This window comes from Cibotium barometz, chromosome 25 (assembly GCF_041138505.1).
Source record: "Cibotium barometz isolate CiBa-2024 chromosome 25, ASM4113850v1, whole genome shotgun sequence".
NCBI lineage: Eukaryota > Viridiplantae > Streptophyta > Polypodiopsida > Cyatheales > Cibotiaceae > Cibotium > Cibotium barometz.
In genome coordinates this window covers 5,589,613-5,617,501 of record NC_141070.1, presented here as the reverse complement: position 1 = coordinate 5,617,501, position 27,889 = coordinate 5,589,613, and the positions used below count along the sequence as shown (strand labels likewise).

At 46.1% G+C, this 27,889-nt stretch overlaps 1 protein-coding gene across 2 annotated transcripts in view; it reads left to right on the top strand.

Moving 5' to 3' along the window:
• Positions 1 to 27,889, top strand: part of LOC147624179 (isoamylase 2, chloroplastic-like) — a 66,369-nt gene that overhangs the window by 25,214 nt on the left and 13,266 nt on the right. For both annotated transcript variants that reach the window (XM_086819121.1, XM_086819120.1), the window contains exons 7-10: positions 11,806 to 11,908; positions 12,057 to 12,172; positions 12,406 to 12,472; positions 12,593 to 12,793. In XM_086819121.1, coding sequence (XP_086675247.1) covers positions 11,806 to 11,908; positions 12,057 to 12,172; positions 12,406 to 12,472; positions 12,593 to 12,793 — 487 coding nt within the window. The remainder of the gene's footprint in view (positions 1 to 11,805; positions 11,909 to 12,056; positions 12,173 to 12,405; positions 12,473 to 12,592; positions 12,794 to 27,889) is intronic.

Genomic DNA, 27,889 nt, shown 5'->3' with positions numbered 1-27,889 from the left:
CATAATATGTAAAATCTATTACGGTTTCCCATTATACGTGGGGGACATATTTTTGTACCAAATTCTTTGGCCAGAACAAGCAAAGCATCAATAAAAACTACTGGAGAAAGTCTACCGCTTCTACCCATACAGGGCAATGATGCTCAATCAATGCGTGATAATCCGTGGTGGGAGTCCAAGGAAGCACATGAACCATCTAGTTACCATAGAACCGAGGGAATTTCTCTAACAACTGTTGTTTATGCATCATGTCGGATAACACAACCTCAAAAAAACCCATAATACACACGCTCAACAAAGCAACTTCCTAGCAGATTTTTCAGCCATTGAGCCACATCATTTCCAGAAGGCATTCTGCTAGGAAAGAAAAGTATCACCGCTCCCTCAAAAGCGGACATCCCCTTACTTGGAACTACACATTGGTCAGGCAAGCATGAAAACAACATGCAAATTCAATTGCAGGCAAGCACATAAAGATGCTATGCAATGCAGCATTGGTATGGACAATCTCCGGTCATGAGACTATACCAAAATAGACATGTTCTAGGCAAGTACACGAGGTACCAAACCCAATGGAACACCAATCCTCCAGGCATTTCCGAGCATGTATACACAGGCACAAGTCCCAACGGAAAGCCAAGTCCACAGTATCACATGAGTGGCATCAATCCCCGGCATATGCAACTGCCATGGATGCCAGACAACGTACATACATAATGAGAAAGCACAGGTGGACCAGTTGGGTGGCCAAATGGTGACATTATCACTGGGGAGGACAAGCTTGTACCAGGGGAGATCGTGGAGCACGTTCATGTGGGCAGTGTGACCCTGAATACCCCCTTTGCAGGAGGAAAATGAGGGCTCCAGATCAAGCTCTGTCGGTTTTACAAGTTTGGGGACGCCATGCCTAGGTGAAGGTCAGAGGGCTCAACAAGAAGCATGCGGAACTGGAGGTCTCCGTTGTGCCCCATTACTCTGTTATGATGAAGAAGCAATATCCCCTTAGAGCAAGCAATGATGCTTGTCTCTTGGTCACTTTCTTGAGGCTGAGGGTCTCTTGATCCACAAGAAGAGGTATTCTGAACTCTAGCTCAGCTTGCCAACACTCTACTGCAACATGTGTACGTGTCATTTCCATGGGAAAAGAAATGAAGCAGCAACAAGGTCATCCACAACAATTAACAAATCTTCTCAGCACAATCACTGGCTACCTATTGGCTTCTTGAAATAGCCGTTGTGTCACAATACTACCTCTTTATGGATAAAGAAAATGGCTTCTACTCATCTCTCAAGGTGAATTCTCTTCTTTCTTTGTATGACGTAGTAGGGCCCTCTATGGCCTCGATGTAGCGAGTACACCATATGTGCCATGCTACTATACTACTGATGATCTCCGACCTGTGATGACAGGGGCCTATGGTACTTCTCTCTGCTAGGGCTGTTGATAGTAGATGTGGTGAGAGAGGAGCAGGGCAAGGTTTTGTCCTGTCTCCTCATATGCTAGGGCCGGTGCTTACTCAGAAGCCCAAGCTACCGCCTCCCAGGTGATGGTGCGGGTAGATGCATGATCCATGGTGAAGATACAGAGAATCCCCAACAACCAAACCTGATGCGTCTCTTGGGACAATCCCAAAGAAATAACGTTGCGACACTCGTGGGTGTTCACACCTAAAACTGAGGGATGGCCGACCTCCAATTGCCAGCTAGGTGCCCACAGCCAAGCTCTTCTGAGCTATCTGCCAAAGGAAAAGAGTAATGTGGCGCAGGCCACAGGTCCTCATCTCTGTGAAGATCCATCTTGGGCTCGAGGGCCACGGACCGCCAAGAACACGAGTGTTGGCAGAGATTCCGGCCATGAGAAAGTCCTTCCAAGGCTCACCACCTGGGAGGAGAAAAGTCCTTCCAAGGCTCACCACATGGGAGGAGACCTCTGATTATGGGCTTGCCCAGAAGGGCTCTGCTCTGCACAGAAAGATCAATAATGCCCAGGCCCCCTCTGTGGCGAGGTTGCATGATGGCTCTCCAAGCCACCTTAGCCCGTGCCGGCTTGCCATCGTTGCCTGCCCAAAGGAAGTTGCATATTAGCTACGGTACTTGGCCAATACACACCCTAGAAAAGGCTCAACAAGAGGTGATTTACCAGATGGCAGTGAGGACCTGGTTCACTATTATTTCTCGACCAACGAGTGAGAGCTTGGTCGTGCTCTAGTAAAGAAGCTTCTTCTGAATGCGCTCAAAAGGAGGGCAAGCTACTGCTCTGAGGTGATGTCGATCCTTGGCAACCAAGATAACGCTCCAGGGTTTACCCTCCTTGGAATCCATTGGAAGGACTCAACTGGACGCTAGGCCGGGGTAGGGGATGAGCTAACCTGAAATCCGCACGATTTGTGCCAGTTGATCTGTGCACATGAGGCCTAACAAAAATCTTGACTGCATCCGCAAACCTCTAGACATTTGTCCACATCTCCGGAGAGAGAGGTTGCTATGTCACGTGCAAACTTTCAGTCAAGAAGCTCTTTCTGAGATCAGATAGAAAGCTTGAGGCCCTGTAGTCCGGTCTCCAAGGAAGCTAAAAAATTGCTCATCGTCTCTGCCACAAAAAGAAAGATGAAGGGCGCAAGGGGACATCCTTGGCATACAGAACAGTGTACTGAACGAGAAAGTGGAAACGTGTCACCCCAAGTGCCCAGGTGTGAGAGGCCGAGCAAAGGGCCAAGACACATTGGATCGAGGTGGCAGGGAAGCCCATCCTGCACATAGTCCCCTTGAGAAAGCCCCAATCCACCTTGTTGCAGGCTGTCTCGAAATCCATGAGAACCGTTGCGTCCTACTAACGTAAACGGGCCATCGGCGGTTGCCTGCCTAAAGGTGAAGATATTATCAAGGATGCTCCTATCCTAGATAAAACTTGTCTGCATGCCATGGATCAGATCTGGGAGTTGGGGTCACAGTCGAGGGCTGATGGTTTTGGCTAGGATTTGTAGGTTGTCCCCAAGAGGGTGATAGGTCTCCATTGGCGAATCTCCAACCTGTCACCTCCCTCCTTGGGGATCAAGTGAATCGAACCCTCCACCAGTCCCTCCTATAGATCAGGAAATTATAATCTCATTGAAGGTCGTGTGGAAGCGGTCCTCCGTGAGCTCCCAGTGACGAAGAAACAAGGGAACCGGAAGCCCATCCTCACCTTGGCAACTTGCTCCAGGGAGCGCTTGCAAAGCCTCTACAATCTCCTCGGAAGAGAAGGGTGTCATCCAGAAGCTTTGGAGAGCCGATGGGACCACCTCACGTGTGCTGCCTGACCCTCTCTCTCGCATCCTTTACCAGCAGGTGTGAGGCTCCGCAATGATGAGGAGGGAACTGAAGAAGCCAGTGGCTATGGCTCGAACCTAGGGCAGTTCAGAAACAATAGTGCCATCGGATCCTCTTAAGCCTCCAGATGCCATCCCTCCAGTGGTGAGGCCCTGTCCACTTGAAGAAGTCCCGCGTGCCTCTATCTCCAGCCTGAGTCCAGAAAGACGCGTGGGCATGGAATGTGTACTCCACTCTCCTCTCTTCTATGGAGCTAAACTCAGTGCAGGGTGTGGCCATCTAAGCCACAATCCAAGGGCTGTCTGGGGTGAGCTCCTGCAGGTGCTCATGTGTGGCCAGGCTCTGGAGGAGACTCTTCTACTCTCTAAACTCTTGCTAACCTGGTCGAGGTGCCTCATGGAGAATGGTGCTGATCTCACTGAGCCCAATATCTAGTGTTGCCGCCGGTATGCCCTCATGAAAGTCCAAGCTCTCCCATAGCTCCTCAATCCTCCTGCAAATCTCCGAGTCCTGTATCAAGCTCTCGGGAATGCGGAAGCTCTGCTGACTATCCTGTCACCAGGTGTCCTCTATAGAGAGGATGGTCGGACAAGGTTATGCCGACTTGTTCACAAGTCCACTCATCAATGTAGAAACAATCCAACTGGGAGAGATTGGGGCCTGCTATCAGATCTGGAAAATCTCAGGCCTCCTGACTGTGCCCAAACTATGAGATATGCCAGGGGTCCTGTCCCCTGGTGGTGAAAATAAGCTCCTCCCAAGCCGTAAGCTCAGCACCAGACACGGTGGTCACATCAATGGAAATATCTCTCAGTTTTGCTTCATTCCTTTGCAGTCTTCCTCATGTTTTAGTTTAGTATGATACCATGCTAGATTTCTAACATGGTATCAGAGCCATGAAGATCCCTCTTCTCTCCCCTCAGTCTGCTGCAACCATAGCTGCGTCATCTCCATCTTCTCCTTTCAGTTTACCTCTCCCAGATATCCTCTACCTCTGCCCCGCTATCCTTCTCCGACATCTGCCCCAAAAATCTGCGCGCCATTTCCTGTTTCTGCCCACCGACTGCTTCTGTTGGCCTCTACATCTGGCCGCACCTCTTCAGCTGCAGTTCGTGCTGCTCCTGCTCCTGGGCAATCTCTGCCCCGCCATATTTCTGTTGCCACGATTCAGCTCCAGCCTGCTGCAAATCTGCGCCATCTTCCCCTGGACCGCGCCCCCTTCTACGCCTCTGCCTCTTCATCTCCAGCAAGGCCTACACTGCATCTGTCCCGCCATCTCCTGCTGGAACTGCCCGCTTGTCTCCTCAGCCTCTGGCCACTCCTGTTTGCCTCGCCATTCTCTCGTTACTGCGTGTTCGTGGAGCTGCTGTCTATACCAGGCCGGGTGCTGCTGTTCAGTCAGTTTGTGCCTCATCATCTTCTCCTCCGGCCTCCACTCCAGCTTCCATGTCTCCATCTTCTACTCCAGCAACCTCTACAGCAGCAGCTCAAGGCACTCTCCATCTAAGAAGTATTTTCAGTCTACTCTCTATTTCTTGAAAAATCAAAAATCTCAGTTCTGAATTTCACATACCCATTTTGGCTATCTTGTACGGGATTAGACACTGCCAAATATGGTAAGACCTTCCCATCTCTCTCATAATTGTCTATGCTTTCATGCTATCTACCACCATTGATCACCAATGATGTAGATCATGGGGTAATGTCATGACTATTTGTCTACATGGACTTATCTTTGTCCCTATCCAAGAGGCACCCCTGCATTACTCACTCTAGCAGGAGGATTGCCCTTGAGGAGGGATTATCAGTCAAGGTCCATCTCTCTGTCTATCTACAATCAGTCAGTCTCTCTGTCTATGTGTCTATCTTGTGTGATCTTACAGTCACATGTATCTGACACTCTGTCTATCAGTCTATATGCCTCTCTTTTGTGGATTAGCTACCCACATTCTCTTGGCATTTTCTGTCAATGTCCCCATTTATCTTCTATTTGTCAGACTCTCTCATGTCTATCTGACAGTCTCTCTCTCTGTGGGACCACTCTACTGGCTGATTGCCTCTCTCTCTCTCTCTGTCTATGATCCACTCTTGTCCCTACCCTCGTGGACCCATATGAGGATATCACTTGAGGAGGGGTGTCTCAGGATCTTTGTTTGTCATGTCTTCTGTCTTGTCTCTCAGTCTATCGGTCTTTATGTCTGTCTTCTAGTCTTGTCTTTCTCTCTTCCTCCTAGTGTCCACTTAAGGAGGGTGTTGGAAATAAGTGCACACTAGGTGTACTATTTCTCTAGTCTACATTTGTCTAGTCTCAGTTTTTGTCTTGAGTCTTGAGTGTGTGCCATGTGGCACCTCTACATTTATCCCATAAGCACTCTTGCTCAATGTCTTGTACTTGGCCCTATTTATTCAGGGGTCACATCAATGGAAATATCTCTCAGTTTTGCTTCATTCCTTTGCAGTCTTCCTCATGTTTTAGTTTAGTATGATACCATGCTAGATTTCTAACAAGAGTTAGGGGCATAAATGTTTAAGAGGCCCACCCTGTCCTCCCCAAGACTGATAATCACCAACTGCGCCCTCTTTCATGGTCTCAGAGGCCCTTTGGGTCTTTTGTAGACGTTAATCTCTCTCTGCGTCTCCGTGTATCTGTATCTTACCGATTTTCTTCTCAAGAGGAAGAGGTGTTGGGGTTAAAGGCCCCTGTGCCATCCGGGCGGTCTCCCGTGTCCGGGCGCCCACATGTGTATACACTTATTCATTACATATAGTGAATAAGGGGAGGGCTCACAGTACCACTACCGGACTACTTTGGTACTCTCCCCACCATATCGTGTCTCTCTCTCTCTCTCTCTCTCTCTCTCTCTCTCTCTCTCTCTCTCTCCTATGTGCGTGCTCCGCCCCGGTCCCCTTCAACTGGTATCAGAGCCCGGTGTGTCGTGTGCGCGCGTGTACGCTTGCGGGTGTGCGGAGTCATCTTCATCGTCGAAGCTCGACTATGGAGTCTTGAGCTTGGCAGGAGGAGAAGAAGAACTTGCTTTGAGTTTGGGCCTCAGCAAGGAGGAAGGAGACACAGATCTGATTTGCAGATCTGGTGAGGAGCTTGCAGGAGGGTGGAGGTCAACCACAGTGTGCAGGGCAGAGCCGTGGGCTCGGGTCAACATTGTGGGGCGTGCAAGCAGTGTCCGCAGTGTGTCCCCAGTGCCCGCAGTGTCCCAGTGTTTGCAGGTGCAGATTTGAGACAAGTGGATAGTGTGCATGGGCAGCCAGGAGCAAAACCGTGAGCAGCTCATACAAGAGGCAGTTCGCAAGTGCTAAGGAAATTCGCAGAGTCCACCTTGCTGCGGGATTTGGTTGTGCGTTGAGGATTCCGCACATGTTTGCTCTCTGGTGAGAGTGTTTTGGCAGCAGTTTGCTCTCGGATTAGAGAGTGTTTTGACCTCTTGCAGGACACAGCTTCTCAACAGCTTGTGAGCTTGGTTTAGCTCAGGTTCGACACAGAGATTGTTACATGTATACTTACATGTGGTGCTGCTTGTGAGAGGAATTTGATCCTCGTTTATGCCCTCGCTTGGATGCTATGCACGGTTGCCTCGTATGCATCATTGGATGCCTCGTATGTGAATGCCATGTGCTTTGTTGTTGCATGCCCATTTATGCTCCTCGTATAGATCGAGGGTGAGCGGTTGTTGGTGCCTTGTATGCGCGATTGCTCCAGTGATTCCGGTCGAGAGTTCTCTCGGACAGTACCATTTGGATGCCCGATGGTGTGGGTGACAGTTTGAGAGGTGTGTGATCCTCCTGTCATTACCCACACTTGGATGCCCAGTTTTGGATGCCCATATGGATGCGCTTTATGTGTCCTTTGGATAACATGACAGGTAGTTGTTGATGCACTTTTGTATGCAGTTAAGGCAGGTTTGTGACACGGTTAGCTCGTGCTTGAGCTCAGTTACAGCGTGGGCATTTATTGGATGCCATGTATGCATTGTTGGATGCATGACCGCCTCTTGCATGTAAACAAAGTGTGACATCTGTACATGTAAACAAAGTGTGTGAGCTTTGTTGGAGCCATATTGGCATTGTTGGATGCACATTTGCATCTAGTTCGTCGTGTAGACAAGTTGGGGGTTTCTCCTAGATACAGGGGAGACCCTGCCGGATTTTTTGCAAAATCCGTGCATGTGCATTGGATGCTCGGTTGAGCTAGCACACGCTAGTTGAGAGCATCTTACAATTGTCTCTATACATTTGGACGCGTTTGGTTCAGGTGGGAGACATTGACAGCCACACTACTCTCGGGTAGGAGAGTATATTGTACTCGAGCAGTTTGTCTATCTTGTTTGTGGACAGTCATGGCTTCGGAGATTGCCCACCATGCTGTTGCCCGTTTAGATGGTACAGATGCTACAGGTACAGGGATGGCTGTGGTTGAGACGCCTCATGTGAGAGGCCGGTCTCATACTCATGAGAGGCAGAGATCTAGATCACGTCGATAGCAGAGATGTTGGCATTGTGGTCATATGGGGCATATTAGACGTAGTTGCTTCAGGCGTATGAGGCAGCAGAGACGACGGAGTCGTGATGCTAGTTTGGCATTGACAGCAGTTGACAGTGAGATTGACTCAGCGGTTGAGTATCAGTGTGACGGTCAGGTCACCTTTCTCACTAGTGTTCCTTCATCATATTTTGAGCCTATCGATTGCACATTATCTCCACGTTGGTTACTAGATACGCATGCTACTTTTCATGTCACTCCGCAGCGTGACTGGTTTAGTAGTTTTTCTAGTGGGAGACTTGGTTGTGTGCAGCTGGCAGATGGCTCAGTGTATGACATTGAGGGTGCTGGAGATGTATGCATGTCTTTGCCTAGTGGTGCATCGTATACGCTTCGTCATGTACGTTATGTGCCGGGACTCATACAGAGTCTCATCTCAGTCTCACAGTTGAGTGACCAAGGATGCAAAGTTTTACTCGATGAGCATTCGTTTCGGATGCAGTGTGGCTCGCTAGTCATAGCGAGAGGTGCGAGGAGTCACCTAGTATACCCTTTGCATGTCACTCAGATACGAGATGGTATGGTCTCAGTGATACTCCTTTCATGCAGACAGCGCGACTCTAGACGCATTTCTTTTGCAGATGAGTTGCATGGTGATGCTCAGACAGTGGTCGAGCATACAGAGCCCGAGGTGCATGGTTTGTCCAGCGTGGGACATGTTGAGAGCAGTGCTTGCTCTAGAGATGCACTACAGGGGCAGCAGTCACGAGATGTGACACAGGAGCCAGTGCATGAGATGTCTATTGATGGACATGTGGAGCATCTGTCCTCTATGGATGCACAGGGCGAGTCATCATGTGTGATGGCGGAGATGACTGGTTTAGATGCCGATGATGCTTCGGTAGTGCAGTCATTTCTTGACATGCTGATGTCATGACGATGCTTCTGACATGGTTCCAGGACACGTGGATACGGGGACACTGGCCAGTACCCCAGAGCTAGCACATTCATATGTGGCAGAGTCCAGTCCTGATGCGTCAGCTATGGCTGACATGGTGAGGCTATGCGAGATAGCCAGCGCAGCATCAGCGTTCGGGAGTCTCATGTATGAGATACTCATGTCGAGACCCGAGCTTGCATTTGCCGTGGGCGCATTTGCAGTGGGAGTTGTGAGCCGTGCGGTGGCTGACTCCACGGACATTCAGCATGGGGGAGAGATGCAGGTCATTGCTACATACCTGCATGAGTGCATGAGCTCTCGCAGACAGGATGCAGAGATGGGTGATATCTCTGCATGGCTTCCACCGCGCATTGGTCTGCTCGGAGAGCCGGATGCACTACGACACAGTGAGCCCGTAGGTGTGGGATGAGATCCGTCGTATCTCGTCCATCTTGTACATACTAGTTGTAGGCTAGTAGGTAGTGGGTTCTCACTTAAAGGCACATTGGCCTTTAAGTGGGAGGTTGTTGGGGTTAAAGGCCCCTGTGCCGTCCGGGCGGTCTCCCGTGTCCGGGCGCCCACATGTGTATACACTTATTCATTACATATAGTGAAGAAGGGGAGGGCTCACAGTACCACTACCGGACTACTTTGGTACTCTCCCCACCATATCGTGTCTCTCTCTCTCTCTCTCTCTCTCTCTCTCTCTCTCTCCTATGTGCGTGCTCCGCCCCGGTCCCCTTCAAGAGGGATTAACTACCAAAACCAATCCATCGAGCCATGATGAGAATAAATCAGAAGTGGAATCTTCAGATGATACTGCAAGTCAGTATTCAACGGACAATGAGATTGAAATATCTTTAGAGTCAGTGATGAAGGATAATGCTACACATCATTTCTGCACTGGGGGGAGACAACCTTATCTTATGATGGTGTACTTGCCATCTTTACACCCCTGTATTCACATGTTCTCAGAGCATAGATTCAGTACTACTTTTTTGTCTCAGTATTCAATTTTCCATGATTCAGTATTCTCATGCAAACATTGTACTACTTTTTGGTCTCATATGCTCATTGGGACTTTTGAAGATGTTAATCTCTCTCTCTCTCATGATCTCTAGGATGATTCGCAGCAAACCATCAGTACCACATGAGATCGTCATAGCAGAGCTTGCAGGTGCCCCCCACGGTGGTAGAGGCTCTATTTCAGACCATAGCCTACATCAGACGCATCAGAAGCATGGGTCCAGAGAGACTACCCCGCTTGGCCATGGAGTCCTCACAGAGTATTGCCACAGAGGGCCATCACCCATCATGGTATGCCACAGTAGATGAGTGGTTCTCAGCACATGGGCTCGACATGGATAGATTTCCGCCCTTCCAGTATGATGATGACTCCCCATACTTTACACTCTCCCAAGAGGAGAGGAATAGAGTGCTGAGACAGGATTTGATCCACATGCACACCAGGGAGACTTGGTCGGGTCCCCTTCCCACCAAGATGCAGTACTATAGAGATCATTTCCTTAGGTTCACAGAGGATGGATTTGTCAGACGCCCAGGCTATATGGATGTACACACGTCTCACGCTATGAGGATGACTATTGGTCTAATTAGAGTTTCCTCTCACACTTTGGAGATTGAGGCAGGGAGAGCAGCACGGACCCCTAGAGAGGACAGAGTATGTAGAATTATTCCACAGAGAGGTAGAGACAGAGGAGCATTACATATGCAGATGCCGTGTATATCATGAGATCAGAGGGAGATACCACTGCTTGTTCAGAGAGGGTTGTGGCCCACTTAGCCGGGTGATGGAGTATCCTGATCAGAGATGCTTAGGCCTTTTTCTCCTTGAGCTACACCGACATAGAGAGAGGCTTCTACAGGTGCAGAGCCAGAGATCCCAGCCACGGATCACCAGCTTCTTTAGGCCTATCAGCAAGCCACACCCCCCTCCCCGTGTATCATCTACCTCCCAACGAGGGCTCTCACTACAGAGAGCCTTGGAGATCAGAGCTGCCAGGAGACCGCGACTACCCGGACGCAGACCACCACTACTCCATCAAGCCCAGTCTGCCCAGATTCAGGCATGATACTGCAAAGGTATGGAGGAGAGAGTCAAGAGACTACACCAAGGCACAACAAATGTGAGAGTCCTCCTCGCCCCATGCCCCATGTATGTACTACACCCCACCACCTCCACTGGGTGGAATTAGTAGTATACCACCTATCATGATTGTACATCTATAGCATGCTAGACAGTGACTGCATAGTGAGCTGCATATGACTAGGATTAGGTTTTCAGTTCAGTTCTTTCCATGATACTCAGGACATGGACTTGTTGTATACAGATTTGTCTCATAGCCCATCTGGCCTTCCATAGACGTTAATATATCTTTTCTTTTCTCTCTCTCTCTCTGTCTCTCTCTCTCTCTCTCTTCTACCTCGCTTCTACGACCTCTCCATTCTAGACAGCCCCATGGCGGAGATACTTGATCTAAGGAGAGGGCAACACTTCAACTGATCAGCATACATGGATCTACCTGATATACATTTTTCAGTATTTTCCAGTATTTTCTACTCAGTATCATCTCGGAGTCTTACAGTTCTGTTCTTATAACTGTAGGACAATCAGTTTATTGTACTTTTTAGTCTCATTTAGTTGTTCTCTTTGATGAGACACCAACTTCAGATATACTCTCAGTTTTGGTCTCATAGGCCACTATGGCCTCTTAGAGACGTTAATATATCATTTCATTTCTTCGGTCTCATAGACCCTCTGGGTGTTTTGAGGACGTTAATATATCTCACCTGCAACACACCGGTCCAGTTTGTGACCAGTCAACTGGTTGAAAGACATTCTCCCCGCTGTTACATTACGATATTGTAAAGACATTTTGTTTCTCATGGTGGAAATTATTCGAAACATCATAAGAAGAAAATTTAAGGCAGGCCTGATGAGAACCCCTCTCTTGTTTGGAGTGCAAAGTGTGTTGACACTGGCATGGTGAGTGTGAACGTAAGGTTCTAACTACATTTTGATTTTGCTTCGTTTTGCCAGCTTCTTTGCACCTATGGATTGCTTTGGGCCCTTGAATACAAGCCTCTCATCTAGTCTCTCCCTCAAGAGAACAATTAGAGAACTCCATAAAAATGGAATAGAGGTACCTCTGAGGCATTTGATTTTGAACTGAATTTTATGGCAACTCTTTTAGTTCTGAATTCATCTTAGTTTTTTTGAGAAGTATTGTGCCAACACTATCCAGTTCAACACACGGTTTTGCACCCTTTTTTTGGATCTTCTGTGGGCAGGTGCTACTTGATGTGGTTTTTACTCATACTGGTGAGAACAATGATGAAGCGCCTGAAACCATATCGTTTCGTGGCATAGATAACGCAACCTACTACATCTTAGATCAAAATGGCAGGTTATTCATTGTTATGCCTATCTATTCTTACATTATCTTAAACAAGCTGATGCAATGAGGATAATTTTCTTGAAAATATTTACTTCAATGTAACATTATCTTAGCTTAATGTGAAGGTTTCATGAGGACAAGTGCTCATCCTTATCACTTGAATGAAAAGCAGATTGTCTGCTTGTAGTTGATAGATGTTGTATTTGTGTTTAATGATCTCTAAGAAGGGTATTTCTTTTCAGAGTTACAGGATCAGAATTGGGAGCAGACAATTCTTTCAACTGTAATCACCCTGTTGTACAAACTATGGTGAGCAATGAGCATTATCACAATTCAAGAAACTTAGTTTCTTTGCCAGAACTGAGAACAAGTTCAAGTGCGCAAATTGATTACTTGAGATCGAAATCCCTTTTGTTTGCTTTATGACAGATACTAGATAGCCTTCGGCATTGGGTAATAGAGTATCATGTTGATGGATTTTGCTTTGCAAATGCATCAGCACTCACCAAAGGACCTCATGGCGAGGAGCTAAGCAGGCCATTGCTTGTTGAGGCAATATCTTTTGATCCATTGCTGTCCAAGAGTAAACTTTTTGCAGATACTTCTTCCCCCTTCACAAGAATTAGTAAGGTATGGATGGGACTTCCTTTTTTTCTATCATTTTATATTTTGAGGACACAAGTTACCTGGTTTCAAATGTGACAAGATACACTAAAGCCATGACCAAGGCTCATGTATGAGCTCCTCAATGGGAATTCTCATTGTCTACCAAGATTGCAGCAGGCAATCTTTCCAAGTGTGGCATGGGCAACCCATAATATCCACCTGCTCAAGAATCAAAGTTAAGATACTCATTCAAAAACTTTATGGGTCACTGGAAGGTGCCACATAGGATTCCCAGTTAAGATCAGTTCAGGGTGGCCCTCTTTGCATCTAGGCCTTATTTGAAAATCAAAGAGTGCTGTTTAGAGTGCTCCTCCATGGAAAACTTTTGATGGAGAATCACTTCCTAATCTCTTTAAGGTAGTGACCGTACATGGATCACTCTGCCAAATGTCCAAGGAGGCACAGACCTAGGTGACCAAGAAAATATGCGAGCATGTGATCCCAAGGAGCAACCAGCTTGTTTTGAATTGAGGGTTTCTTTGGATGCACGGTGTAGACGATGCCAAGAGTGAAAAGGTGGGTACAATTCAAGGCTAAGGTGTTAATGTTTGGGACTGCTGCTGCATCCATGACTGGAACACGTGAACCCCCCCCCTCCCGTGCACTGTCTTCACCATGCCTGTGGCCCTCCTTCTCTAAATGGCCTGCGCCCTCACCTCCCACGCCTTCTTCCCTCCTTCGCCATCCCACCGCATGCCATCCCCTTGGCCACTGCCCACCTGTCCACCTTCTCTTCTCTGCCCGCCTTCATGCCCCCGTCCCCTCTTCTTCCATCCCCCCCTGCCTTCCTTTAACTGTCTTCTCCTGCCTCCTCTTCTTCCGCCTGCCCTCATTCCATCTTTTTCCTCTTCCGCCTTCCCTCCTTCATCCGCCTTTGCCCCGCCCTCTTTGCTTCCTGTGAACCTCTCTGCAGCCCTCCTGCTACCCTCTGCCGTGTTGGGCAGTAGCCTGGGTGATAGAGGCCGATACAGACATTCTATCTTCAGAGACTTGTTCTCCAAGCACTTGTTAGAGATGGGAGATCATCAACAGCATTGTTGCATGGCATATTTGGCAGGCCCGTTACAATAGCGAGGTCATTGAGGGCATTTCAACACCCCCCCCCACCCCCCAAAAAAAAAACAAAAAAACAAAAAGCTGAGTCCATCTGCTCCATTTGGATTGATATCATTCATACCCTCCATGGCCAATGGGGAAGCTTCAAGGTGGATCCGATCGCATGCGTATGTGGCGAGATGCTTCTTTGTGCACATGGCACTAGGGTCCCTATCTCTCTGATAGGGACGATGAGATCTCTTGGCATTACAGACCTCTTGTTGGCTTCCAACCCCCCCCCCCCCCCCCCCCCCCATGAGATAGTCCCTCCTAGAGCGCCAACCATGGATAGAACCACCATCCCCATATATTCTCTTCACCTCTTTTGAGGGCTCTCAGCATGTACATTTAGTCTTTGGATGCTTGACTTTTAACTAATAGAAGGATCTTTCCCCCAAAAAAAAAGGGGTAGTGATTGCCTCTAGATCACTTTGCCAAAAGACCAACAAGACACCAGACCTAGGTGACCAAGGAAATATGTGAGCACCCTAGCCGTAGGAGCAACCAGCTTGCTTTGGATTGAGGGTTGCTTTGATGCAGGTTGTAGTTGATGCCAAGTGTGAAAAGGTGGGTGCAATTTACACCCATGTTTCACTTATATAGTGCTCATTGTTGCTATAAATAATCTTGTTATAAATAGAGAGTACACATGGTTTTATTAATAATAACCTTAGCTTCTTGTATTAGCGTGCTTTCTCCTAATCCCAGGGCTCCCCTAACCCTATTGGATTAGGCCACTAAGCTCGAAGATTAGCACTAGATACGTGACATATTTCCTTGCCTCAGACATTTCCACTCTTGGAAACAAAATCTGTCTAAGAAAGAAAACTGGGAAACCTATGTTGTAAACTAGCAACTGTCCCTCTCAAGTCAAAGACATTCCCACTCTTGGAAATAAATAGGGGAAGCTCAAACTACATGTGACAACTGACTCCATAATCTGGTTCACCATTCATGCACTTTCCACTTATAATGTTGCTATAGGAATTGACTAAAATCTGCAATCATTGTTCCTACAACTATCTCAGTGGAACTAAAAATAGACCAACTCAAACCGGAGTCATGAGGAACACAACAATCCCTCAATCCAACTCCCAAGGAATCGGATAATTTGACATCACAGAGACAATTGTCGTCACCAATTAAATTACCTATCCTATCAGGGTTGGGTAATTCCTTGTACCTAGGGGATAGTAAAAATAATACTTTCCACATAACTATGAGATATCTGAACACTCTCGTCATAAATGACCTCTGCAAGTGTTCCTATCAAGGCACCGTTCAAGCCAAAACACCCATGATATAACTCTCTTACTACACCATATCCTCTTCCAAATGCATGAGTGTGGGATTAGCTATGCTACAGGTCAATTCTTTCTAGGACTACACCTAGAACTACATTTTCAAGTTCTAATTCTGAAGGAAAACTTGAGTGTCATGTTGACACCCATACCAAATGTAGCCTATTCAGTATTATCATCAGCAATCAAATGATCTCTCGGTGTTGAACATGTGCAATGTTCCACCATAATTGATTTATCCTCTCTGCCTGACAGACGAAGAACAATCATCATGAGTAGGAACCCCAAACTCAACATACTGTGTCAGGGTAATCAAGATGCAAGCGAAATCTGCCAACATCGACACTCTCTACTGGAACTGGGTTGAACTAGTATAATTCCATGAGTCAATACCTCACTACAGAGCTTTGGATAACAGCCATAAAAGCTGAAAAAGTGGACATCTACCTCGTCAGAGGCATGGCCCATAAACCTTACATCTGCCACGCCAAAGGTGTGGCTAATGAATTGGACATCTGCTATATCAGAGACTAGTGCACTCACCCCATGAACTAGGCATCCATCAATCCTAACTATCCCATGAGAAGCTTAAACAATTTGCCTTGAGGGAACCCTATAAACCCATGCATGTGATACATCCTAGCATCCCATACCCCATATATGTCTTATAATCCATCACTCGTCAGCTTACAAGTCTTCTGAAAGATTTCCTAAGATTTCTAGCAATCTCTTTCGGCATACAAAGTGAATCTTCTCGGGAGAATAAATCTATTTGAGAAACGTACTAATTTCAATATCAACAAAATTTGGTCTGAATCTAGATCTCTACAAAATATATGTGCGTAAGCAAGGATCCATCAGAACTGTCTCTACGAAGCAAAAAAGCTTCACCTCACATCTGGCAAAGCATAACCGCTTTACCCAAAACATATAGACCCCATCATAGTTGCAAATGCTAAGCAACAACATAACACTCTCTCCGATGATCTGCAATCCAAGTCTCATTCTTCCTTCCTTCTTGTAATTGATTTCTCAAATCAACTGCCACTTCCCTCAATCTAGAAATCCACCAAATAGGAATATGATGTATCCAGAAACCTTGCATGTAGCAAATCCTAGCACCTCATACCACTAGGATACACTCCATACAAAATCCCATTTAGACATAAGGTTAAGAGTGATCAATTCCTTTCCAATCCCGTCTTGACATAACTAGACTCCTACCTGAAGGACAGTGACTTTCAGGTTAGCCTACCACATCAATCTGTCCCATATGATATTCCCTTGATACCAAGTGTCAAATCCCCACGGATCTCCTAAACGCAAAACACGATTGATTAGTACAAACCCCCTAAGAGGGGTGCAAGCTAGCTCACCTCCCAACCATAGGTTCTATGCTTCGAACCACCCCCAAGCCAAGGTCGAAGGTTTGACTCCCACAGATCCATGCTAGTCCTTCGGCATGCTCACTCCCTGTGGGTGTTTGTGTGATGTGTCCCTATGTGTGAACACTCCCTATAGGTGTTTTTGTGATGTGTGAACCCACTCTTATTGTTGTTGGGTGGATAAGTATGCATTAAATGTGAGTCTATGAGGTAGATGAACCTCCAAGCTATAAAAGCAATGCATTTGGTGAAGGCTATTATCAATCATCATTGAGTTGCACAATTTTTCTCTCTTGAGCATTATCTTTCTCTCTCTCATACACACCATGGCTACCTTCCATACACCCTAGCTCCTAGTTGCATTGTGCAAACCCTGAACCTAAACATGGTAGGGATTGCAAGACGGGAAAAGGGATGCCAAGTAATCCCACATGCAAAGGTAGTGTGGAAGAATGAAAAGGTATATATAGTCCAAAGGGACCCCTCCTATCTTCAACTCCCCCAAGCTTATCTTTTGTGGAAGACTAGAAGGATGGTTAGGCAGAGTGGGGACCTGTCTTAGCATGCTAGAGCCTCCACAAACCTATGCAGATGTGGATGCCTCCAGGAGTTTGCGGCCCTCGCGAAGGGGCACTCTAGATACATTAGTTTTTCCAGCTGCCAAGTTCAACCATGATGTGAGAACCATGACACATCATGGGCAGTGTAGCAACTCCTGGTTGAGGAGGGGTTTCATGTTACGCACCTAGGGCAATCCTCAAGATCAGTTGCCTTATCCAGTAGGCTTAGGGGAGCCCTGGGATAAGGAGAAAGAAGGCTAATACAGGGGACTAAGGTTATTATTAATAAATCCATGTGTACTGGCTATTTATAACAAGATGGTTATTTATAGCAGTAGTGGGCACTATATAAGTGAAACATGGGTTATTATTGTTATAACCTCACTAGGCCTGATAGAAGAGCTTGACCATACATGATTGTGCCTACATCAGTCTACCCAAAGACAAATCCTGTGGCTCTAAGTAGGGATAAGTGAAAAACAAAGCCTTTTATAGCTACAAGGCTTACAACATATAAACAAGGATTATTTAGGGGACTGCCTGGGCAAAGAACTCGTGCAAAATGGAAAAGGACTTTGAAAGCCCTGTCGTAATCTTCCTCTTCAAGAAAAAGATTTGTCATCACTTTGAGAGCTTTCTCTAGTGTCATGGATGTCTCTACTACATCTTCTTCGTCTACCACGAGATTTGTATGCTCTTCAACTTGTTCCTCAACCAAGGACCTTGGTCATGGGTTCAAGTATAAAAGGGGGCTCATGGACTATCATTGTACCCTTTTTGACTTTTTGACATCTTTTGATGTCTTTTGATATTAGTCATCCTGACTCTTGGAGCCCTTATGGCTTCCAATCTTGGCTTATGGAAGGCTATTTCCATCCTTTGGAAAGGCTAAATCACTTAGGCATTATGCATGATTTCTTGCTAATATGTTAATCAGCATAATGATTATTCCAAATCTCAGCTTATGATCACTCCATTTTAATTGGTATCAAAGCTCTTGGCTTAGATCCTTGCTTAGAGAGTGATTAGATGATAATCATTTTTAGATTATTCTTAATCCAATTTTGAGAATGCATTTTCTTGATCATGATTAGTGATAATCATTTTCGAATTATTGTTAATCCAATTTTTCATAATGCATTTCCTTGATTATAATTAGTGTTAATCATTTTCGGATTAGGAATTTGCAAAGTTTTCAAAATGCATTTTCTTGCGTTTCTTGATGTTCTTGAAAATCTTCTTGATTTTAGAGAATTTTTGCATGAATCAGAGTCTTTTCTCATCAAATTTTCACACAAACCCTAGTTTCCTCCTATTAATTGCAAGATCTTTTGAGTTCTTTGCATTTTTGGAGAGATTCTTGATTGTTGTGCAAACTTTTCAGATTACAATTACTGTGCAGAGAATCAAGGTTGCTATGCGGAGTTTCTAGATTGCTGTGTAGATTGATGTGCAGAGTATTACAGATTCCTGTGCAGAGTTTAAATGTGCAATCTTTTTGGGAAAGTGTGAAGAGTATAGTGTAGAGTTGTGCAGAACTACTATACTAGTTGGAGATTTTAAGATTTTATGTGCAGTTAGTACAGATTTCCAAGGTTTGGTGCAGATTTTCCAAGGTTTGGTGCAGAAACTCAATTTTCTTCAAAATATGGAGCAAGAGTGCTGCAGTGAGTTTGCCGAAACCCTAATTTTGTTCTAAAGTTGAATTTCTTGAAAACGTATGCAAGACTTCAAAGTTTGGAGAAAAAATATTTCAAAATTTAGTGCAAAAATTGTTCTACTTTGAGTCTACACCAGATCAGAGTATATCTTGTGCCATTTTATGCAAAAATTTGGCAAAGAAAGTGTTGAACATTTGCAACAAAGAAGACAGTTTGCAAGCAGCTCGATGAATGCAAGGAAACTCATGCCAGTTTGATGCAACATGATGTATGCATGTCTTTTGGTGCAAAGAGGACACATGCATGACACAATGATGAAATGCAAGACAAAATTCATGCATGCAGAGAAGGTATATGCATTTTGGGGTTTGAGGAGATTGTTTAACTGTTTGATTTTTTTCATAAGCCCCAGTGACAGTCGAACCCAATCCTCTGGCCATAGCCAGTGTGCTCTGTACACCAAAGGATTTTGGGGTTGTGTTGGTTGTTGGGAAAAGACTATCAACCATTGATTGGTTGGCAGCCATCAGGAATTGCAGCATGCTAGGTTTCACAAGGAGTGGTCTCTAACATAGCTAGTTAAGGTAGCAACATACAAAGCAATCAGCAATTGGCTAAGGTTGTCACATGCAAGCAAAGCAAACACTCAGGCTTTGAGGATTCACATGCAATGAAGTCAAGGCATGCCAGTTTTGAGGGTTTCATATGCATGCTGACAACCATGTAAACAGTGAAAAAAATAGCAAGCAAAAGAGGGATGGAATCGGCCATCCAACAGCCAATATGGAAATTGATTAACAAGCATTTTACACAGTTCATTTGCAACAAAAGCATACTTTAGATTTGCAAGCATTCATAACAGGGAATCACATATTTTCTATCAGAAAATATAACAACGATTGTGGGCAAAGCAAACAACTCACGGAATTCAATTGTATAGAGAGTAAACAAAAGCTTACAGTTTATCAATTGTATGCAAATACAGTAAACAATCAACAGGAAAAACAGTGGCTCTAGCCATAATGGAGACTAAGGGTCTCTAGGCATCATAGAGCTGATTTGCAGAAGGCATTAGCGTAAACCACAGGCTGGTCGTCATGGTGAAGGAGAGCCTTGCCACAACTGTAGTGCAAACAGCCTCAGCCAAACCTGCCTAGCCACAGCCATCGCAGCTGCAACCAGGCGGTGAGAGGGACCAATCCAACTAAGGGCAAAACCGTCGCTGCCAGGTGGTGAGAAGAAGGCAACCCATCACATCAAGTGAACTGTGCAATAGCCAGCACAGTGCGAAAGATGCCGCAGCCAGTCGGTTAAAAGGCGGGCGTATACGGCAAGCGAGGCAAGCGAGGCAAGAGAGCGAGAAGAAAAGCAAGCAACACTGGTCGTTGGCATCAATTTGGGGCAGTTTTGTGTGCTTTTGAGTTGAGATCATCAACGTAGATGAATGGCATCCTCTAGCTAGGGTCTGCATCAGCCACAAAAACCCGCCTAGCATGCAGTACAGAGCTGAGACAGCTTCAGTGCAGAAACCGCAGCCAGTGGTGAGAAAGAGAGTCAAACTAGTGGAGAACCCGCAGCCGGTGGTGAGAAAGGGCAACAATGCAGAACTCGCAGCTGGTGGTGAGAAAGGGCAAAACTAGTGCAGAGTTGAGCTTGCGAAGGAAATCACACGACAATATAAGAGGGGAAGAAGGTAACCCTAAAGTTAGGGTTTGGAGGCATTGGAATCACACGACAATGTAAGACGGAAAGAAGGTAACCCTAAAGTTAGGGTTTGGAGGCATTGGATCACACGTTAAAAGAAGTTCACCACACGTTAAAAGAAGTTAGAGCCACCTTTTCACACCTTCCCATTGTCCACAGTCTTTATATACTGTGACCATATTACGTATTGTAATTTCCCACACACCTTGGGGACTTGGGGTGTATATACGCATACACATAGTGGGCGGCTTGGACGTGTAGAGTATTTGTGGTGTTCTCACACGTAGTGGGTAGATTTGGGGATTTTTAGCCGTTGTTCACATACGCCCTACTCTATGGTTTGGATTTGCATGATTTTGGGCACTTGTGTGGTGATTCCTATGCAATTTTGGATCTTGTTCACACACAAGCGCATTTGTGTGAGGTGTTCACATGCTTAGGGCTTTTATGGGGCGTGTTCACGTACATTAGCACATTGTGGGCTTTATTCGCACATTTGGGTCCATAGTATTCTTTTCACGCATTAGCGCATCATTTGCGGTTATTCACACGCGGTGTGAGCTATTTGTGCTTTACCATTCCTTGTTCACATGCCATAGCGCACTTTGGGCTTATTCATACACTGTGTTTTGTAGACTTGCTCACCCTTGGAGTTAAGTGGTGTTCACACACAGCTATGGGTAATTCTTACTATTTTTATCCTTCTTATGACCGACACACCACACATCATCTTCGTCATCGATATCACTTTGACAGCATCTCAGATCCGAGGGTCGCGCATGCATTGTCTTCATGGCTCTACGCTCGTTATCAAGAGTTGCCACTTTGTGTCAGGAAGTACATCTCATTTGCGACATTCACACATACCTTCGGCACATTAAGGCTTAGACCTCTAGATCCCGATTCATCGACTTCTATTACGAGGTGGCATATTCATGACATGGCTGGTTATTCAAGCTTGAGAGTTTGGTGCCTAGCCATCAGAGGCATTTATTCGATGAGGAGGAGATTCATACCAGATGGTCTAAATCATCTGTACATGGCAACTTCTTTGCTACTTTGACACGGAGGGTTCAGCATTGTTCGCATTGGATGATTCTTTCTTTGGCCACTTATACAAGTGTCCCACACTCTTGAGCCGCCATGATTATGTTCCTAAGGATGCATTTGACACTGACACAGATTCAGATCATGATGATGATGTATTATATACACATATACATCATGTTGTATCACAGAGGCACGCACGTGATTATAGTGATACACATGCACATCATGACACATACACACCTGATGATAGTGATACATGTGCACATGATGACATACACATGCATGATGATGATGATGATGTATGTAGCAATAATGTGTGTGATCTAGATCATGAGGACATGATCTTGGGAGGTAGGCATGGCAGCGAGTACATCGAGCATTACGAGTATCACAGAGCGACCTATCTCTATTCCTAGTGATCATGGGGATACATTAGATGACCATAGTGATGCATCCGATGATCTTGATGGACATTTGACTAGTCATGATCATTTGGCTAGTCATACGTCCCTAGTTACACATGGGGATGACACTTCACATGTTGATGAGCATATCATAGACCATGAGGAGCATAGACCCGAGGTTCTAGTATTAGATGTGTTAGGCTACTCCTCTAGAGTTGTCACATGTGGAGAGATTTCGGATACGACCACTACTTCTAGTTTCATAGCATTCCTGGCAGCATTCATGTGGATCAAGTTGTTGTGATTGAGCAGTCAAGAATAGTGCATGAGAGTAGTGATGTGTTCATGGAGGTGAGACATCGTATGAGTATGCAAATCAATCATATTTTCAGCATATCCTATGGCATTGACCTCGAGAGCTTTACATTTGATCTAGATATTTTCTTAGATCCAGTGTTGTTGGAGATTGATTTATCATGGGATTTAGGTCATATAGAGACACCATTGATGAAGATTGTCTATACCTTTGGGGATGACCTTAGTGGCCTTGGAGATTTCATTGATAGTGAGTTGGTTTATACCACTTATCTCTTGTGTAGACACTTTGTCAATGCTTAGTGATGGTGATCCATCTTTTGTCTTAGAGGGACACACATATAGAGTGAGTTGCACATGGAGATTTCATTGATAGTGAGTTGGTTCATACCACTTATCTCTTGTGTAGACACTTTGTCAATGCTTAGTGATGGTGATCCATCTTTTGTCTTAGAGGGACACACATATAGAGTGTCTTGCACATGCAGATATTGTGCATGGGTCGGATCATACTCATATATACATTGATATGATGGATCATGTCTTCAACTTTTCGAGTGGTGCTACATGGGATGATGGCATGGGTCACATTTGACTCTACATGAGGCCGACCTCGAGCTATGTTCATTTGGGTCCCACAGGTGTCGACACGATCCTATTTTCTTTGGGGCCAGGGCATTTACTTTTGGATGCAGTATATGTCATTTGGGATACATGGTATCTAATTATGTGGCGCATTATGTGGATATACATGCATCACATCCAGATTCTCACCTGAGGAGTTATTTGAACCATGGATTTGATGATATTTCTAGTGGCTATTTCACTTTGGACAAGGAGCTTGGATACTTTCTTTTTTATCCAGGTGGTCACACATTTATTCCATGGTTAGATAGTCTACACTTTGGCTATCCATTTGACCCAGACGGAGGTATAGCGAGATACGTCATCGACATCGGTGATTATCCTATTAATCCAGTAGCTACCATTACCATGGCTTCAGAGTTAAGCTTTCCTTTTGACCCAAGAGCTACTACCATCTCAGCTTCAACGGTTCGGGATATATACCATACATATCTTTTTGATGCTGGAGGATACTCAACTAGCCTCGTCATTAACAGTGGTTCCTTATCCTCTCTACTTGCACCAGATTATTGTGGGACCATTGCCTTGGATTTTGCATACCTCGGATTTCCTTTCGATCCAGGTGGTTGCATAGATAGCCTCATCATCGACGACAGGCACCCTTCATCCTTTCCATTTGACCTTGGGGGTCATATGATTCATGTATAGGTCTTCTGCTACATCGACATTCAGTCATGGATGTGATTTTTGGCTTTTGTACATAGCCACTTGTATATGTTTATCTTGGTGCACGACCAACCTTTGATTTCGAGAACGAAATCATTATAGGAGGGGATGGTTTGTAATGAAGCAACACCTTTGGAATAGGTGTAGGACCTTGAACATGGACTCAAGTATAAAAGGGGGCTCATGGACTATCATTGTACCCTTTTTGACCTTTTGACACCTTTTGATATCTTTTGATATTAGTCATCATGACTCTTGGAGCCCTCATGGCTTCCAACCTTGGCTTATGGAAAGTTGTTTCCATCCTTTGGTGAAAGGCTAAATCACTTAGGCATTATGCATGATTTTTTGCTAATTGCATGTTAATCAACATAATGATTGTCCCAAATCTCAGCTTATGATCACTCCATTTCATCAAAGTGTCCAAGCTTTTTGCAATAAGTGGCCTTGCTTAGTTTGCCTTTGCCTTTCATCTTGGAGATAATGGCTTTATCTGCTACTTCTCTAGCAGTTTGCTCCTTGAGATGTCGATCCCTACCTACGATGATAGGAATCATCCTGTCGTATATCATCTCCTGGGCCACTCTGAGTATGGAAAGTGTCTCGGCATACTTGGGGATTTCTTCTATGCTAGATAGAAGAACCGCCTTTATGTCATCTTCGTCCACTTGCACTCTTAGGGTAGCGTTATGTCATCTTCATCCACTTGCACTTTTAGGGTAGCATCAGAGGCAAGCAGTAGGCGGTTAGACAGCGTTGGAAAAGGTGAGCAATAGGTGGCTCGGGACAGCATTGGCAGAGGCAATGGCAGTTGGTCGTATGTAGCAAGCATGGATGGGAGGTAAGAGGTAGGGAGAAGAGGCTCCGATACCATGTTCGTGTTTAGGGTTTGCAGAGTGCAAATAGGAGCTAGGGTGGATGGAAGGGATCCATGGTCTGTATGAGAGAGAGAGAGAGAGAGAGAAAGAAAGAAAGAAAGATTTTATTAACGTCTTCCAAAAGACCGAACTCGGCCTATGAGACAAATAGGAGTACCTGTATGGGGTATCCTCTGTCATCCCAACAAAATGAAAAAGTACTGAACAAAAAAAGCTGAATCTGGGTGTGCAGGGGATGGAGCTCTACTACTAGGAGAATGCAAAGCTATATGCATGGAGTATACAATCATGATATGCAACCTAGCTAGCTCCATCCTGGACCATACTGGGGGTATAAAATGGTATACATCAGTGAAGGGGGTGTCCACAGCTCCCTGAAGAACATGCCTGGGTGTGCTCTGAAGCGAGCCAGTCGCTCCGCACCCTCTCTGTGAAACTGAGCTCTGATCTCTGTCATCTCTCTCTGGTATAGGCGTGGTGTCCGAAAGCCAGGTGTCCTCTGTCTCCTACGGGCTCTAAGTGTCTCTGCTCTCTGGAGAGTAATTCCCTGCCGTGTAGGGGCTGGGAGGGGGATGGATCTCTGAAAAAATGTAGTAATCTGTGTCTGTCGCCCCCCCTCTGGAGCTGTCTGAGCCTGTAATAATGTCTCTCTGTGGCGCTATATGTCTAGAATGTATCTCCCCAGTATGCGCTGGTCTGCTGCCTCAAAGATCTGGCGTAGGGAATGTGGCTCTCTGAATAAAATGGGATATCTCTCTCTGATGGCTGTATATGCTCTGCATCTGCATACATAATGCTCCTCACTCTCCACCTCCTCTCTGCACAATCTGCATACCCTCTCCTCTCGGGGGATCCGTGCTGCTCTGCCAGTCTCAATCTCCAATCGGTGTGATGAAACTCTGAGCTGACCGATAGCCACTCGGGAGCCGTGTGGTAAAAAGCCCTCCATGTATCTAGGCCTCTCTATAAATCCATCATCAGTGATACTCATGAAGTGATCTCTGTAGTATAGCATCTTCGGTGGAAGAGGTTGTGTAGGCGATATCCATGTCTCTCGTGTATAGAGCTGCCATAGATCCTGTCTCAATACTCTGTTCCTCTCACTATGAGAGAGACGGATATGTGGTGCATCCCTGTCATACTGGAATGGTGGTAGATGATCCATGTCTAGGCCATGCTGTGAGAACCAATGTGTGACCTGTGCATACCATGATCCTCTGTCTCCTGCCTCAGCCAGCTGTCTAGATGCCTCAAAAGCTCTGTATGACAATCTGTCCTGTGGCATCTCTCTGAATCTGTCTAGCAGGCATATAGTCTGAAATATGGCCTCTACCATCATAGGAGGCACAGCAAACTCTGCTCGGATAATGTCATGAGGTACTGACGGTTTGCTGCGTATCATGCGTGCCATCATGAGGACCTGTGGTCTCTCTATCTATGTCCACCAATGGGTAGCAAGGCCTGGCGCCCATACCACTGCTCCATACATCAATGCCGGTGTGACTAATGTGTCAAATAGCCACCCCTTCGTCCGGGGCTCCTGAAAATGCGCGTGGTGGCACTGTCTCTCTAGCATAGCCAATGCTGCATATCCCCGTGTCAATCTAGCTCTGGCTGCTGAACCCATGGTGAAGCGTGTGGCTGCAGAGAAGGTAACCCCTAGGTACACGTATGATGTCACCACCTCCACTTGGCATCCTGCGAGAGTGAACGTCAGCTGACTCCTGCCCTGTCTCGATGTATGAAAGACCATAACCTTGGTTTTCCCAAGGTTCACAATAAGACCCCTCTGTGTGCAGAAATCATCGAGTGCATGTAGATGCTGCTGTAGACCACCTGGAGACTCAGACACTAATACAATATCATCAGCATAGAGCATAATATGTACTGAGGTACCTGCTAAATCAACTCCATCTCCGCCTCCCCGTGTAATGAAGTCAGCCACCTCATTAATGTATAACCCAAATAGCGTGGGGGAAAGTGGGCATCCTTGCTTCACACCAATGGTGCTAGCAATAGTCTCGGACATACCTCTTGGACATCTGACTCGCCCAAAAACCTGCTCATATAATGCATAGATGCCCCATGTCATATGTGCTGGTATGCCAAGAGACTGCAGTCGCTGAAAGAGCCTCTCTCGTGGTACTGTGTCAAATGCCTTGCGGAAATCCACAAAGCAGCAATAGAGCTTTCTCTTCCTCACTCTGGCCTGATCAATCATACATCTCAAAGTGAATACATGGTCAGTGGTAGAGAAAGCTCTCCTGAAGCCTGCCTACCCTGATGAGCGTAAACCTGCTCGCTCAGCATATAAGCTAAGCTCTTGCTCCAGCACTGCACCATAGAGTTTGGCCAGCACGTGGCCAACCATAACCGTCCTGTAGTTGCTCGGATCGAGCATATCCCCTGTTTTGTGAATCGGCACAATGGTGTGCATCGTCCACTCCGCAGGCAAACCCTCTGCTAGTGCCCTGTTAAAGAGGTGTGCAAGAAAAGGAGCTAAAGAATCTACTGCATATATGAGATGCTCACCCTGCAGGCCCATATGGTTGGCGGCCCGTCCATGCTGTAGGCGGCAGATAGCTTCCTGTACCATCGAGTGGGTAAAGAAGCTAGCTGTGGTAGGTCGAGGCTCCTATGGCTGAGGTATAAGTGGCTGCTGTGGGGCATGGTATAGGCCCTCTGCATATGTGTGCCATGTGTGTGGGTCTGCAATAGGTGTCGGGGTCCGGGGCTCTCTGAAGTGCCGCCATGAGACAGGGCTATCTCTACTCATGAAGAAATGAAAGATCTCTAGCTCCTGTATCTCTGCGAAGGCCCGCCTATTGCGGTGAGTAAGTCTTCTCATCTCTCTCCTCGACTCCTGCTCTGTGATGGCTCCCAAGGCTCTCTGTATGCGGAGCCGTGAGTATAGGGCTCTGCACTCGTCATCATACCATCTGTTCTGGGGCATAGTCCCAGATCTCGCAGGCTCTCCTGAGTGTACACGATGTGGGAAGCTCTGTAATGCAGCCGTGTGTAGGAGTGATGCCAGCTGGGCTGTAATGGTATCCATAGGTGCCACGGGATCCATGAGTAGGAGCCCATCCTCTACTCTGCCAGTGTATATGTCTGCCATGTCATGTGTGAAGTAGATGGTAGTGTGTGGCGTCAGTATGTGGGGGGCTGGTGATACTGGTGATCCGGCTAGTGAAAATGCCAAGTATGTATGATCTGCCCCAATAGGACGAGGTGGAATGGAGAATGAGGTGACAAGCTGTGATGCCTCCAAAGACCCCATAATGTAGTCTACCACCGTGCCCCCGGTCCGTGTATGACCCCCATGTGGGAAGCATGTCAGCCCTCCTGATCCCGGCCACTGTAGCATCCCGTTATAAATAACGAGACGATGCCTGG